Here is a 14,951-nt window from a genome sequence, read left to right on the forward strand (position 1 = left end):
CCGTAATGCACATCACTATGATCCTTGCAAGCAATGTGACTAATGAGTTAGTTACGGGATGATGCATTACGGAACGAGTAAAGAGACTTGCCGGTAACAAGATTGAACTAGGTATGAAGATACCGACGATCGAATCTCGAGCAAGTAACATACCCGATGACAAAGGGAACAACGTATGTTGTTATGCGGTTTGACCGATAAAGATCTTCGTAGAATATGTAGGAGCCAATATGAGCATCCAGGTTCCGCTATTGGTTATTGACCGGAGATGTGTCTCAGTCATGTCTACATAGTTCTCGAACCCGTAGGGTCCGCACGCTTAACTTTTGATGACGATTTGTATTATGAGTTATGTGATTTGATGACCGAAGTTTGTTCGGAGTCCCGGATGAGATCACGGACATGAAGAGGAGTCTCAAAATGGTTGAGACATAAAGATTGATATATTGGACGATGTTATTTGACACTGGATGAGTTCCGAGAGGTACTGGGTGACTATCGGAGTGCCGGAAGGTTATCGGAACCCCCCGAGCGAACTAATGGGCCTTCATGGGCCTTAGTGGGTAGAGAGAAGGGCCACAAGGGGCTGGCCGCCCCCCCCCCCCACCCCTTGGTAGTCTGAATTGGACTAGGGGAAGGGGGCGGCGCCCCCCTTTCCTTCCCTCCCCCCTCTCCCTTCCTCCTTCCCATTCCACCAAGTGGAATCCTACTAGGACTTGGAGTCCTAGTAGGACTCCTCTCCTTGGCGCGCCCTACAGGGGCCGGCCGGCCTCCCCCTCCCCTCCTTTATATATGGGGGCAGGGGGCACCCTAGAACACACAAGATCAATTGTCTTAGCCATGTGCGGTGCCCCCCTCACACTTACACACCTTGGTCATATGGTCGTAGTGCTTAGGCGAAGCCCTGCGCCGGTAACTTCATCATCACCGTCGCCACGCTGTCTTGCTGACGGAACTCTCCCTCGTCCTCAACTGGATCAAGAGCTTGAGGGACGTCATCGTGTTGAACGTGTACTGAACACGGAGGTGCCGTACGTTCGGTACTTGGATCGGTTGGATCGCGAAGACGTTCGACTACATCAACCGCGTTACTAAACGCTTCCGCTTTCGGTCTACGAGGATACGTGGACACACTCTCCTGTCTCGTTGCTATGCATCTCCTAGATAGATCTTGCGTGATCGTAGGTAAAAAATTTGAAATACTCCGTTCCCCAACAGTCTGATGTGTGCTTCTTGGTGCGCTATGATGCGGCCGTCGTGAGGCCGGACCCTGAGCTCTGTATCACCGCGAATGGTACGGGTGCGAAGCTGCTACGTGCTTGCGCTGTGTATTGGCGTCACGTCGGTCAGCGTTGTGGGCTGTGGTTGTGAACTAGTGATGGGCTAGGCTATATATAAACTCCTTTTTGTGCTAGTCTTGAGTGGGCCACGGCCCAATTGTCCTTGCCGAAACTCCGCCGGTGCTCAGGTCATGGGGAGCTCCTATACAGCGCTGTAAGCGCCGATTCGCGCCGCTGGCGCCTGCACGGTCACGAACCAGGCCGGCCCAGGAAACAAAGCGAGGTTGTTAGATCGCAAAAAATGCGAAGCCAGGTTGATAGATTGCAAAAAAAATTGCGGTAGAGCCAGGATTCGAACTCTGAACGCCTATGCAGTAACTTTTGAACACAGCCACTAGGCCAACATCCCTAGATAGATCTTGCGTGATCGTAGGTAAATTTTTTGAAATACTGCATTCCCCAACAGTCTGATGTGTGCTTCTTGGTGCGCTATGATGCGGCCGTCGTGGGGCCAGACCCTGAGCTCTGTATCACCGCGAATGGTACGGGTGCGAAGCTGCTACGTGCTTGCTCTATGTATTGGTGTCGCGTCGGTCAGCGTTGTGGGCTGTAGTTGTGAACTAGTGATGGGCTAGGCTATATATAAACTCCTTTTTGTGCTAGTCTTGAGTAGGCCACGACCCAATTGTCCTTGCCAAAACTCCGCCGGTGCTCAGGTCATGGGGAGCTCCTATACAGCGTTGTAAGCGCCGATTCGCGCCGCTGACGCATGCACGGTCACGAACTGGTCCGGCCCAGGAAACAAAGCGAGGTTGGTAGATCGCAAAAAAAATGCGAAGCCAGGTTGATAGACTGCAAAAAAATGCGGTAGAGCCAGGATTCAAACTCTGAACGCCTATGCAGTAACTTTTGAACACAGCCGCTAGGCCAATATACCTACGCTGTTTATTTTGAGGACAAACGACCCTTATTATAAAACCAGCCTATTACGCGTATTATTTTATGATAAGATGAAAATAAAAAGTAAAAAAAATGAATGCACAATATAAAAAGGTGAATTTTTGGAAAGTTCATAAAATTAAAAAGGTTTGTAAAAACTGAGAAAGATCATGAATTTGAGAAAACTTCATGAATTTGAAAAATGCTCGTAAAATTTAGGATAAAGTTCATGAAATTTCGAAAAAAGTTCATTGATTTTGAAATTAATTCACCGATTTTTAACAAAAATTTCACCAATTTAAAAAATTTCATTGATTTTGAATAAAAAAAGTTCATCAAATTTGAAAAAAAAGTTCACTAATTTTGAAAAAAGTTCGTCGATTTTCAAAAAAGTTCATCAACTTAGAAAAAGTTTACCATTTGAAAAAAGTGCATTAAATTGAAAAAAAGTTCATCAAAATTGTTAAAAGGTTCATCGAATTTGAAAAAGATCATAGATTATCAAAATACTTCATCGAATTGGAAAAATAAAGTTCATCAAATTCAAAGGGGTGAAGAGGGGACCTGGTCGTACAAAAAGAAAAAAAAGAAAAAAGGGAAAAGGAAAAAGGAAAAAAGGAAAAGGAGAGAATAAAAGACTGGAAAGGTTATAACTACCAGAACCTGCTGTGTGCCGGGGTGGTAGCACAAGCATGTACTCCTTCCGTTCCAAAATAGATGACCCAACTTTATACTAACTTTGTACTAAAGTTAGTATAAAGTTGGGCCATCTATTTTGGAACGGAGGGAGTAGCGAGGAGCAAGTTCCCAGGTTCGATTCTCAACCTGCTCCATCAGTTTTTTGCGTTCTAAAAATCATAGAAGAAAACGGGCCGGCCCAGCACGGGGCGCTGCAGGCGCTAGTTTGCAAAATGCATAAAAACGGGCGCCTGCAGCGCTAAATAGAAAACGAACAGGTCATGGCCTTGTCTGTTTCCAAGAAACCCATCAAAACTTAATCAATATGTCAACCTCGTTAAGCGACTCGAGTCATGTGACTCGCTAAAGCACATGACGGTATGGGCCGCCCAGTTCGCGGTGGGTACACTGGCTCCATTACAAAAATTTACGTCGCATAAAATTTTAAAAATTGTTAATCATGCTTTGAAAAATTTGAGGGTATACAAAAAATGTTGACCATGTATTTAAAAAGTGATGAAATTTCTTGATCATGTGTATAAATATGTTAATCAAGCATTAGAAAAATGTTGAACTAGTATTTAAAAATTTTGAACAAGTATTTGGAAAAATGTTGAGCATGTATAAGGCATGTTGATCAAGTATTTGAAAATTTTTATCATGTATTTAAAAAAAATTGAACAAGTATTTGAAAAAAATTTAAACAAATATTTAAAAAATGTTGATCATGTATATAAAAATGTTGAACAACTATTTGAAAAATGTTGATCATGTATATGAAAAATGTTGAGCAAGTACTTGAAATTTTTTGAACAACTATTTGAAAAACAATGTTGATCCTATATATAAGAAATGTTGAACAAGTAAACGAAAAATGTTGAGCAAGTATAGAAAAAATGTTGAACAAGTATTTAAAAAAAAAGTTGATTATGTATATAAGAATATAGAGTGAAAAAGAGAAAGAAACAGAGAAAAAAAGAAACAAAGCCGAAGAAGAAGAAAAAGAAAAGATTCAAAAAATCGGAGAAGAAAAAAATGAAAGGAAAAACAAAGAAAAACTGGAGAAGACCGGCTCCAGTTCCTCTAGTAGGCTGCGATCCTACTACTAATAGGTAACTCGACGTAGGAGGAGTGGTTAGCTGCGTTGGCGTTTCCCTAAGGACTAGCGCCCTGAAGCCACAATAGTCACCATTGAACCCTGCCATAGATCTGAAATACCTGACACCAAATCTCGCCACATGACGAGAAACCCTATCCTCATCACCTCAAGGAGACGGCAAGAATATATATCGGAGCTTCATCGACTATGTCCAGACGGATGAACTCTATGAGGATTGGAGCCCAGAAGACAAACTCGAAGAAAAAGCGTCACCATCCGCCGAGTGTCGCGCCTGCGAGGACTAACCTAAACTACTAACCTCAACAGAGGCGCCGTGATTCCCTTCCCCCAATAGCAGCCGGAGCGGCAGGAAGATGGGAGGCGAATGCACGGGCTCACACATGAAGCCTAGAGGGGAGGTAATGCCTTTCGTTCACCCAACCAAAATTTCAGTAGGCACTACAATGCCATGGGGTAATAGACTATAAGGGGTGCATATACACCACATAGAGAGTTACAAAGGACTGACACCCAAGTAAGAGATAGACGCAAGGAAAGTAGTGCAGAAAACAAACGTGGAAGGCTGGTAACTCAAGACAAAAACTAACCTTTGGCGGTACCGATACCTCATGAGACGAAGCCTCGAAGCATGGCAATGCATGTCATGAATGACGACAAAGATATGTTTTTTTGATTCTATGCCACAACATGAATGTGTTGCCAGTGCCGCCAAAAAGGCATCATAAAGTGGAGGTGCTCCTCATGCAAATAATCCCAAAAACAAAAAAAGGCAACGATACCTCAACAGTCTAGAGTCGAGAGTCTGCTCAGGGAAAAACTAGAACACCCACATCCACAAGGAACATCAGCAGGACTAGAAGTGCATGAACACACTAGACAACAAACAACATGAGTCAGCTGCATGGCTGAAAGACTTCGATGACAGGGGCCGCACGACAAAGCCGAGGCATATAATGTTTTCGGTTTGCTCGATTCGGTCTTTCTAGAATCCAGTCTTCCATTTTGACGATCAAATTGGTCTTTCCGTTTCTTCATTGTTTGGTCTTTTAGTCTTTAGAGGATGATAATTTGCCAAATAAACCGAATTTCGTAAAACCTGCTCTCAAGTCTCATTCTACAACTCAGATTCATCATGTCTAGTATAGAATACACAGTAGGTGTATGCAGCATTAAAATCACCAGCACTTTACACAACTAAATTCAGTTTGGTATTTTACACTGGTGCTTTTTTTAAAACATCAGTACAGACGCAAGCGCTCATATATACGCGCATACACTCACCCCTATAAACGCACACACGCACATCCTACCCCTATGAGCACCTCCGAGAGACTGAGCCGGCATGTCATCTTAAAATTTACGAAGTCACCGTAGGCGCCTCGTCGTCGACGGGAACGTCTCCTCTCACGGAAAGCGCATCGCCGAAAATTCTAAAATAAATCCAGCAATAATGCGAGCACCAGGACTTGAACCCTGATGGACTGGAGATGTCACTGTTCCTCTAACCATCCAACCACATATTGGTTCACTTCAGCCACGCGTCCTCGTCTCGTTGGCTGCCGGCTGGGCCCAGCATACCCAACGTTCACGTGACCCGCGACCAATTCTGTCTACCAGCACCACTCAGACACCTGTACCCCACGACCCAGGGTCACCGGCACCCACGTCTGCTGCGGCCGCGCGCGAGACCAACACCGACCGAGCCGGCTCCCCCGCTTTAAACTCGCCTCCATCCGACCTGGCCGTTTCTCCTTCCCAGTCCACGCAGCCACGACCAAGAAATTTCCCATTCCACCCCTCTCCTCTCGCCGCGGGACCGAGGGATCCCATCGGCCGCTGCTCCATGTCGTCGCTCGCCGTCGGCTGCGAGCTGGAGTGGGAGCTCTGGCTCGGGGGCCTCTTCACGGCGGCGGACCTGGCGGCCGCCGACCTGCTCCTGCAGCTCCGCTTGGGAGAGGCGGAGGCGGCCACGTTCACGATGACGTCCTCCTTGCGGCGCTCGGCGAGCTCGTGCTGCGAGGACCTCGCCGTCGACACTGAGGAGGAGCGGATCGTCAAGGAGACTGCCGTGTCTCTGGGGTCCATGGAGCTTGACTGTATTAGACGTAGACTTCTTTTGATGAATCACACAACCCTTTAGGGGTGGCATGAGTTGTATATATATTGGTGTTACATAGGTACAAAGTACAAATCCTAACCATACACGGTTAGGTATAGAGAAGCTATACGTAATACAATTACATAGTCTAACACCCTCCCTCAATCTTAACTGTAGCCTGAAGTACAAAGCAAGTTAAGATTGCGCCTACAACTTTCAAACTGAGGTTGTGGAAGTGGCTTCGTGAAGATGTCAGCAAGTTGATCTTTGAAGGAGATGAACTTGATATGAAGAAGCTTCTGTGCAACACGTTCCCTCACAAAATGATAGTCAACTTCGATGTGCTTGGTACGAGCATGAAATACAGGGTTAGATGAAAGGTACGTCGCACCAATATTATCACACCAAAGAACTGGTGGCTGCCCTTGAGAGACTCCCAACTCTCTCAACAGAGACTGTACCCAAATGAGCTCAGCCGTGGCATTGGCAACCGCCTTGTACTCTGCTTCAGTGCTACTCCGAGATACTGTGGCCTGCTTGCGCGCACTCCAGGCGATCAAGTTGCGACCAAAGAAGACAGCATAGCCCCCCGTTGATCGACAGTCATCCAGGCTCCCAGCCCAATCTGCATCAGAGAACGCAGAGAGAGCACTCGAGGAGGTAGACCGAAGATGCAAGCCATAGGTGACAGTATGAGAGAGATAACGCAGTATACGCTTCACAGCTGACCAGTGTGATGTCCGAGGAGCATGAAGATACTGGCGCACACGGTTAACCGCATAGGAGATATCCGGGCGTGTGATAGTCAAGTACTGCAGACCACCAACCACACTGCGGTACTCTGTAGCATCATCTGAAGAAAGAAAGGCACCATCCAAGGTTGATAACCGATCTGTCGCAGACATAGGGGTAGTAGCATGCTTGCAATGCAACATACCAGCACGTCGCAGCAGGTCCAAGGAGTACTTATGCTGAGTGAGAGTCAAACCAGCAGGAGACCGTGAAACCTCCAGACCAAGAAAGTAATGGAGGGCACCCAGATCCTTGACAGCAAAATGACCACCCAGAGCAGACAACAGACGATCAGCGGCGGCCTCTGAGGAGCTGATAAGAATAATGTCATCAACATAGACCAGCAGATACATAGTAACCTCGGGACGATGTAGCAGAAACAGAGACGTGTCAGCAGTGGATGGAACAAAGCCAAGACATCGAAGCACTGAGCCAAGTCGTGCATGCCATGCACGTGGAGCCTGTTTAAGTCCATAGAGTGCCTTAACGAGACGGCACAGATGATGTGGACGAGCAGGATCAACAAAACCCGGAGGTTGCCGCATATACACCTCTTCCTCCAAGACCCCATGAAGAAAAGCGTTCTGAACATCAAGCTGACGCAGAGACCACCCTTTGGTAACAGCCAAGGACAGAAGCAGACGGATAGTGGTAGGTTTGACAACTGGACTGAACGTATCCTCATAATCAAGACCGTACCTTTGCTTAAAGCCTTTCGCCACAAGCCGCGCCTTGTAGCGCTCGATAGACCCATCCGCATGCTTCTTGACCTTGAACACCCACTTGGAGTCAATAATGTTGACACCAGACATGGGAGGAACAAGGCGCCAAGTATCATTCCGCTGAAGAGCCTGAAACTCCTGTTCCATGGCAGTACGCCAGTGAGGAATCCGAAGAGCCGCCTGAAAATGTCGAGGCTCAGCACTGGGGTCAGCCTCCGTCTGCGCCACACACGCCGCAATCCACGCAACCGTGCCATCTCTGCGCTCTTTTGGGCGAAAAATACCACTCTGACTGCGTGTATGAGCACGTCGAGTAGCGGTAGGTGGCAAAGGTGGTGGCGGAGGTGGTGTCGGAGATGCAGTCGAAGAAGATGGTGACAACGACACAGACGAATCACCAGTCTCAGGCGCGTCATGTGGAGCAGAGGACCACGCAGGGGTCGATGGAGAGGCGGCCGAACCAGGCGAGCGAGGCAACACCTGGCCAGGCATGCGGTCTGGCGGGGCTAACCTGCCTGGGGTCGAAGCAGCAGCAGCCGGCTCAGCCAGCTCGAGCGGACTAGGACGCGCCCCGTGCGGAGCCAAAGCAGCAGCCAACTCAGCCGGCTCGGGTGCCAGGCCAGGGCGCGGCCCGCACGAAGCAGCGACAGCTGGCTCAGCCGGCTCGGGTGCCAGCCCAGGTCGCGGCCCGAACGAAGCAGCGGCAGCTGGCTGGGCCTGCGCCAGTGAGCCAGCGGACGAGGGGCCAAAGGGAGGCGAAGGGGTGCTGATGCATGTGCCATGCACAGGAGAAACATCCCCTGAACACGCACCATCGAGTTCCCGAGCGACCACATGCGACGAATCATCCAGGAGCTCAAGTCGCGCTCCTCGCCCAATACCTGCACCATGGTTAGGTAGCAACGAGGGAGTATATGCAGCATCTACAAATTGAACAGGCAAAGGTAAAGTAGAGTTCCTAGGTGTAGTGGGAGTGGTGGAGGTGTCCGAAAGTGCAGAAAAAGGAAAAACATTCTCATCAAACACCACATCACGAGAGATGTAGACGCGGTTAGAGGGAACATGAAGACACTTGTACCCTTTATGAAGAGAACTATAACCAAGAAACACGCACTGTTTAGACCGAAACTCCAACTTGCGTTGGTTATATGGACGAAGATGAGGCCAACACGCACACCCAAAGACCTTGAGAAAAGTATAATCAGGAGTTTCATTCAGCAAGAGTTCAAGTGGTGTTTTCATCTGACGGAGTCGTATAGGAAGTCTATTAATAAGAAAGCATGCAGTGGAAAACGCATCACTCCAAAACCGGAAAGGAACGGAGGCATGGGCAAGCAAAGCAAGACCAGTCTCAACTATATGGCGATGCTTACGCTCGGCTATACCATTTTGCTGATGTGTATAAGGACAAGACACACAATGTGTGATTCCAAGCTTATTAAAGAATGCGTTGAGGTTGTGATACTCACCCCCCCCAATCTGATTGCACGTGAATGATTTTGTGATTGAGCAGACGCTCAACATGCGCTTGGAATTGCAAGAAAACATTAAACACATCAGATTTGCGTTTAAGAAGATAAAGCCAAGTGAACCGACTGTAAGCATCAATAAAACTAACATAGTAATTATGGCCACTAACAGAGGTTTGAGCATGGCCCCATACATCTGAAAACACAAGTTCAAGCGGTTTATGGACTACACGACTCGACTCAGAAAACGGAAGCTGATGACTCTTGCCTTGCTGACAGGCATCACAAACTGCATCAACATGTTTAATGGACACAACTGGAAGCTCATGACGATGAAGTACATGGCGAACGATGGGAGTGGCAGGATGACCAAGGCGTGCATGCCAATGTGATGGAGACACACGAACACCACTGAAGGCACTGGGAGCTGGTGGCACATCAAGCGCATAAAGACCATTATTGCGTAGTCGACCTCTAAGAAGTACGTCCCTCGTGTCCCGATCCTTAACAAAAAAATGAAAAGGATGAAATTCAGCAAGAACATTATTATCACGAGTAAGTTTAGGAACTGAAAGCAAACTACGTGAAACAGAGGGAACACGAAGGACATTAAGAAGACGTAATTGTTTGGATCGATGTGTAAGAAGTGATGCCTGACCAATATGTGATATGTGCATACCTTCCCCATTAGCGGTGCGAACCTGATCGTGTCCACGGTACGGCTCCTGTGTAGAGAGCTTGCCCATCTCACTCGTCAGGTGATTGGTAGCCCCCGTATCCATGTACCAAGATGCATCAACTGGGTAAGAAGGAGTATGCCCCTGCTCATGAGTCGCGAGGGCAGCCTGCTTCTCATTGCCCTTGCCATTGTTCCCAAGCCCCAAGAAATCCTGCTTGAAGCGACGATGGCAACGAGAAGCAAGGTGACCATCAAGCCCACATAGCTGGCAGGGAATCTGAGCACCACATGAAGGGCAACAGGCACGGACTCGACCTCCTGTCGAGGTACTGGTGTTCCGCGAATTAGTCGCGGTCGGCGGAGGCTTACCACCCGTTGGTGGCTTGGAGGGCTTGCCCTTCCCACGTGTTGCAGCGTTGGCGGAAGGAAAACTCGACGTAGACCGGCGAGCCTGGATGCGCTGCTCGGTAGCAAGGAGACGTGCGTACAACTCTCGTGGCTGGATGGGAGTGTCACGACCATTGATATTCTCCACCAAATTATCATAGTCGTCGCTCAGTCCGTTGAGTACATAGGAAGTGAACTCCTCCGGACCAAGCTCCTTGCCAATGGAGGCAAGTGTGTCAGCCATACCCCTCACCTTGTTGAAGTAGTCAGTGACGGTGAGATCACGAAGCTTCACCTCCCCAAGCGCAGTGCGAATGGCATGAGCCCGCGCCTGAGACTGCGAAGCAAAACTGGTGTGAAGAGCCGTCCACGCGTCCCGAGATGTAGAGGCGAAGATGACCAGTGACGAGACCCCCTCCGTAAGAGAGGACTGGATGGCGGAGAGGATGGCCTGATCCTGAGCCACCCACGCATGATGCCCTGGATGGTATGGCGGCGGGCACGGCAGAGTGCCATCAACAAACCCCTCCAAGTAACGACTGCGGAGAAGTGGTAAGACCTGAGCACGCCATGACAGATAGTTATCCGTCGTCAACTTCACCGGGATGAGATGCGCAAAGTAGAACGGTGCATGAGATACACCATAATCCGAAGGCGGCGGCGGCGCATAAAAAACCGGGGGTGAAGGACCACTCGGCACGGCGGACGAAGCCACCAGCTCTGTCGATGCACCGCCGTAGGGCGCTCCGTATGAAGCGGGCGCACCGTAAGGAGACGCAGGCACCGAGGTTGGCGGGTAGGCGCAGGCCAACGGGGCAGCGTGGCCATAGGACTGCTGCAGCGGAGAGGGAGCCGACCACTGACTAGCCGGCGCGACGCCGTAGGAGCCGGCCACCGGCGGCTGTTGCAGGGACGAAGCACCCTGATGTGGATGTGCCGCTCCGTAGGGCACATACGAGATGCCCTGGTGATGCACGTCCGAGTGCAGAGGCGGGACGCCACCCGAGCCGGATTGCTGATGAAGATACGGGGCAGCGCCCTGGTAATGTGTATACGGAGCGGCGCCGTAGGAGCCTGCTGGCGGGACTCCATACGGATGCAGGACAGCGCCCTGGTGACTGGCGGCTGGAGCGGCACCATACGGTGCAGACGGGACGGCGGCGCCATAGGAGCCCGCCGGCGGCTGAGCGGCGGAGTCGCCGACGACCGGCGACGGTGGCACGGCGGAGCCCTGGGCAGTGGCAGCCATGGAGGCGCCAGCCAGGGAAAGCAGCGGCGGAGAAGCCAAAAACGGAGAGGCCGGGACGGCCGGAGCGGCGGCTGATGCGGGAGGAATCGCAGCTGCAGCGGCTGGCACCGAGGCCATAGATGCGATCGTGGCGGCAGCGGAAGCAACGATCGTAATTAAGCTGATACCATATTAGACGTAGACTTCTTTTGATGAATCGCACAGCCCTTTAGGGGTGGCGTGAGTTGTATATATATTGGTGTTACATAGGTACAAAGTACAAATCCTAACCATACACGGTTAGGTATACAGAAGCTATACGTAATACAATTACATAGTCTAACAGACTGGAGGACGAGGAAGAGCTCGGCAAACTCGTGCTGCGAGGACCTCGCCGTGGACGAGGAGGAGGAGCGGGTCGTCAAGGAGAGGGCGCTGCCGCTGGGGTCGATGGAGCTGGAAAGGAGGGCAAGGAAGAGGTACCGCCTGCTGTCCGAGCTCTACGCCGCCACGAGACCGGCGAAGGCCGCCGCCCCTGCCGCGAAGAAGAAGAGGAAGAGGCGCCACGACGGCGGCGCGTCCGAGTCGGAGTCGTGGTCGGAGGAGGCGACGAGGTACGGAGACTACAAGGAGTTGAGAAGGGGCTTCTGTGTAATTACGTCCGTGTCGTAGGGTCGCTTGCTTTCACCGTAGTTATCTTTTCAGAGACGAAATGGAAAACGACAAGAAAAATCACAACCTGTATAGTTCAGCAGGAAGAGAAGAAAAAGAAGGTTGTTAGCGCCTCGAAAATTGAAAGGAGCGCTCGTCCTCGCCTGCACACTTTATCCCCGCTACATGTTCGTCTCTAGATCTGAACTGGCAGGAGTATTCTATTAATGTTAAGAATAATGGGGCCCATTGCACAGTGCATGGTCGTGTGAGACCGTCCTAGTACAGGTGACTCATTCCATCATGTACCGTTGGCCCACAAGGAAAGTTTCTCATGTAGGTGACAAGCGTGAAGCACATATGAAGTCTTGACTAATGCATCAGCTTGGAACTGGATTCCACGTATCATTACTCTTTTTCTTTTGAGTTGCATATATCATTAATTCATTCTGAATGAATGGACGAACTATGATTTGTATTGTTCTTTTTTCTATTGATGGTTCAGTGCTTCGTAAATCATTCTGAAAGAAAATTCTCCATTAACAGAAACAAATCTTCATCGCTGTGAAAATATCCTCGCGTAGTTTTAAACATTATTTACTAATTCTAACCTAGAAATGAATTAACAAAGTCTATCCAACTCTTATGCCATTTGATTCTGCGTGAAGGTTTATAATAATCTTTTTCGTTTGATTGATTTATATCTATTTGAGTTTGATTTTATTTTGTCCACACACCGCACAACAAGTCATCTTGCGTGAGCGAAACTGAAGTTGCACGTCCGTGACGCACAACTGTATACCGATTGGTCACGCGCAACTACAGTTGCACACTCAACTACCTTTCATTTTTAAAATACATAGTAATATTTTTTAAAGAAACATTGAACATTTTTCAAAGTCATGGCAAACATTTTTTAAATACATATTGAACATTTTTTAAACAAACATTGAACATTTTTCAAAGACATGGCAAACATTTTGTAAACAAACATTAAACATTGAACGACGCGCTGCATTGGAGCTCCATCGGCAGCGAGGCCCGGGTCACAGCACCGGCAGCGTTGCATTGGAACTGCGCTGGCAGCGAGGCCCTGGTAGCAGCACCGGCGGCGTTGCATTGGAGCTCCGCCGCCGACGACATCTGGGCATCCGAATCACAGCATCGCGTTGCATTGTAGCTCCGTTCGGCGGCGAGGCCTCAGATTGCAGCACCGGCGGTGTTGCATTGGAGCTCCGCCGGCTACATATGGGCATCCGGGTCACAGCAGTGCATTGCATTGGAGCTCCAACGGCGGGGAGGCCCTGGTTCACAGCACCGGCGGCGTTGCATTGGAGCTTCACCGGTGGCGAGGCCCGGGTCGCAGCACCGGCGGCGTTGCATTGGAGTTCCGTCGGCGGCGACATCTAGGCCACAGCAATGCGCACAGATGCTAGAGAAGGTGGTTGGAAGAAGGAGGCGGAGAGACTAGAGCGCATCGATAGATGGGGATTCGGAGAAGACGAGAGTGGGGAGAAGATTCGGGATAGACGTGTGTGGGCCCCGTGTGACGCGTGTCGCACTCACGACATGGTTTACGCACCGAGCAAATCATTTTAAAGTACACACATTTTATGATACACAAATAATAAACTTTTAATGCATGATGATTCTTTTTTGAAATGCACAACAGATATATTTTAGTACACTGTGTTTTTTAAAGATATATCATGCACATTTCCAATACACGGTGAATATTTTTTAAATACATGCTGAACATTTTTAATACAAAATGAACACTTTTCAATGTATGGTTAAAGGTTTTGAATTATACTATGGGCAATTTTGGCAAACACAATGATTTTTTTAAATACATGAGGAACAAACTTTAAATTAGCTGATGAATTTTATTATTACAGGATAAAAGTGTTCACACATTTAAGAAAAAAAATCATGTAACTATAATAAAGAGTGTTAACGCATGATGGGTATTTTCATATCACATGATAAACATGTTTGAACTATGGTATGAATAATTTTTAGTGCATGGCAGATAAGATTTTAAATACAACATGATTTTTTAATATGCGATGATTTTTTAACATGATGAACATTTTTTACCACACATTTTTTGTAATACACATGAACTTTTGTTATATCCGCGAACATTCCTTCGATGTACGTGAACACTAATATTTTTTTAGCTCTTGTATTTTACCCAAAAGAATAGTAATGCTGGAAATAAAATGTAAAGAGAACCAAAGGAAAATAATGATAATAGAGTGTTCGCCCCACTAGCATTTTTATGAAAGTGTGCTGCTAACTTTATCTGTTTTAGAGGAAGTATGTTGCTTTTTTTGTGAAATAGAGGATGCATGTTGCTTTTTTTTTTTTGTGAAATAGAGGAAGTATGTTGCTAGCCCTTTTTACTCACGAAAAAGTACCCACAAGATAGCAGCGTCTACCAACTGTACACCTGTCATGTGCAGCCCACCCAAACGTTCACTCACGGCTTCGTCAACTCTCCGTTACCAAGCAGTAAATGACACCTCCAACATCAAACTGTCCCATTGGTCCACTTAGCAGGAACATGGGAGCTCGTCCACCATATCGCCTCTCTCGTTAGCGCCTCCACTTTTTGAAATTTGGATTTGAACCCAACCAACTACTACCGCCTGCGTGCTCATTGGTACAACTGTGTGTTCAGTATTTCCCTCCTTCGTGATTTGAATCTGAAATGTTTTCAGTCCGTTTCCGCTGTGTACGCGCGTCCAGGATTGTGTGGAGGGCATTATCATCTACTCCCTCCCTCTCAAAATTCTTGTCTTAAAGCATCTACAGCTGGGCGCCTCAAACCCGCCTCATACACCTGGCTGGGCCGCCTGGTCACTATCTGGTCACGATTTTTTGATCCAGACGCCCCTTCAAA

General features: G+C 48.3%; 1 protein-coding gene across 1 annotated transcript; it reads right to left on the bottom strand.

Annotated features, from left to right (window-relative positions):
* Positions 1 to 6,282: 6,282 nt before the first annotated feature.
* LOC141022974 (uncharacterized) lies at positions 6,283 to 11,413 on the bottom strand. Its single transcript, XM_073499265.1, has 2 exons — positions 9,778 to 11,413; positions 6,283 to 8,552 (listed from the first exon to the last, which is right to left on the bottom strand). The coding sequence occupies exons 1-2, from the start codon at positions 11,411 to 11,413 to the stop codon at positions 6,283 to 6,285; spliced, it is 3,906 nt and encodes a 1,301-aa protein (XP_073355366.1).
* Between the last annotated feature and the right edge of the window lie 3,538 nt (positions 11,414 to 14,951).

Source organism: Aegilops tauschii, chromosome 5 (genome assembly GCF_002575655.3).
Source record: "Aegilops tauschii subsp. strangulata cultivar AL8/78 chromosome 5, Aet v6.0, whole genome shotgun sequence".
Classification (NCBI taxonomy): Eukaryota; Viridiplantae; Streptophyta; class Magnoliopsida; order Poales; family Poaceae; genus Aegilops; species Aegilops tauschii.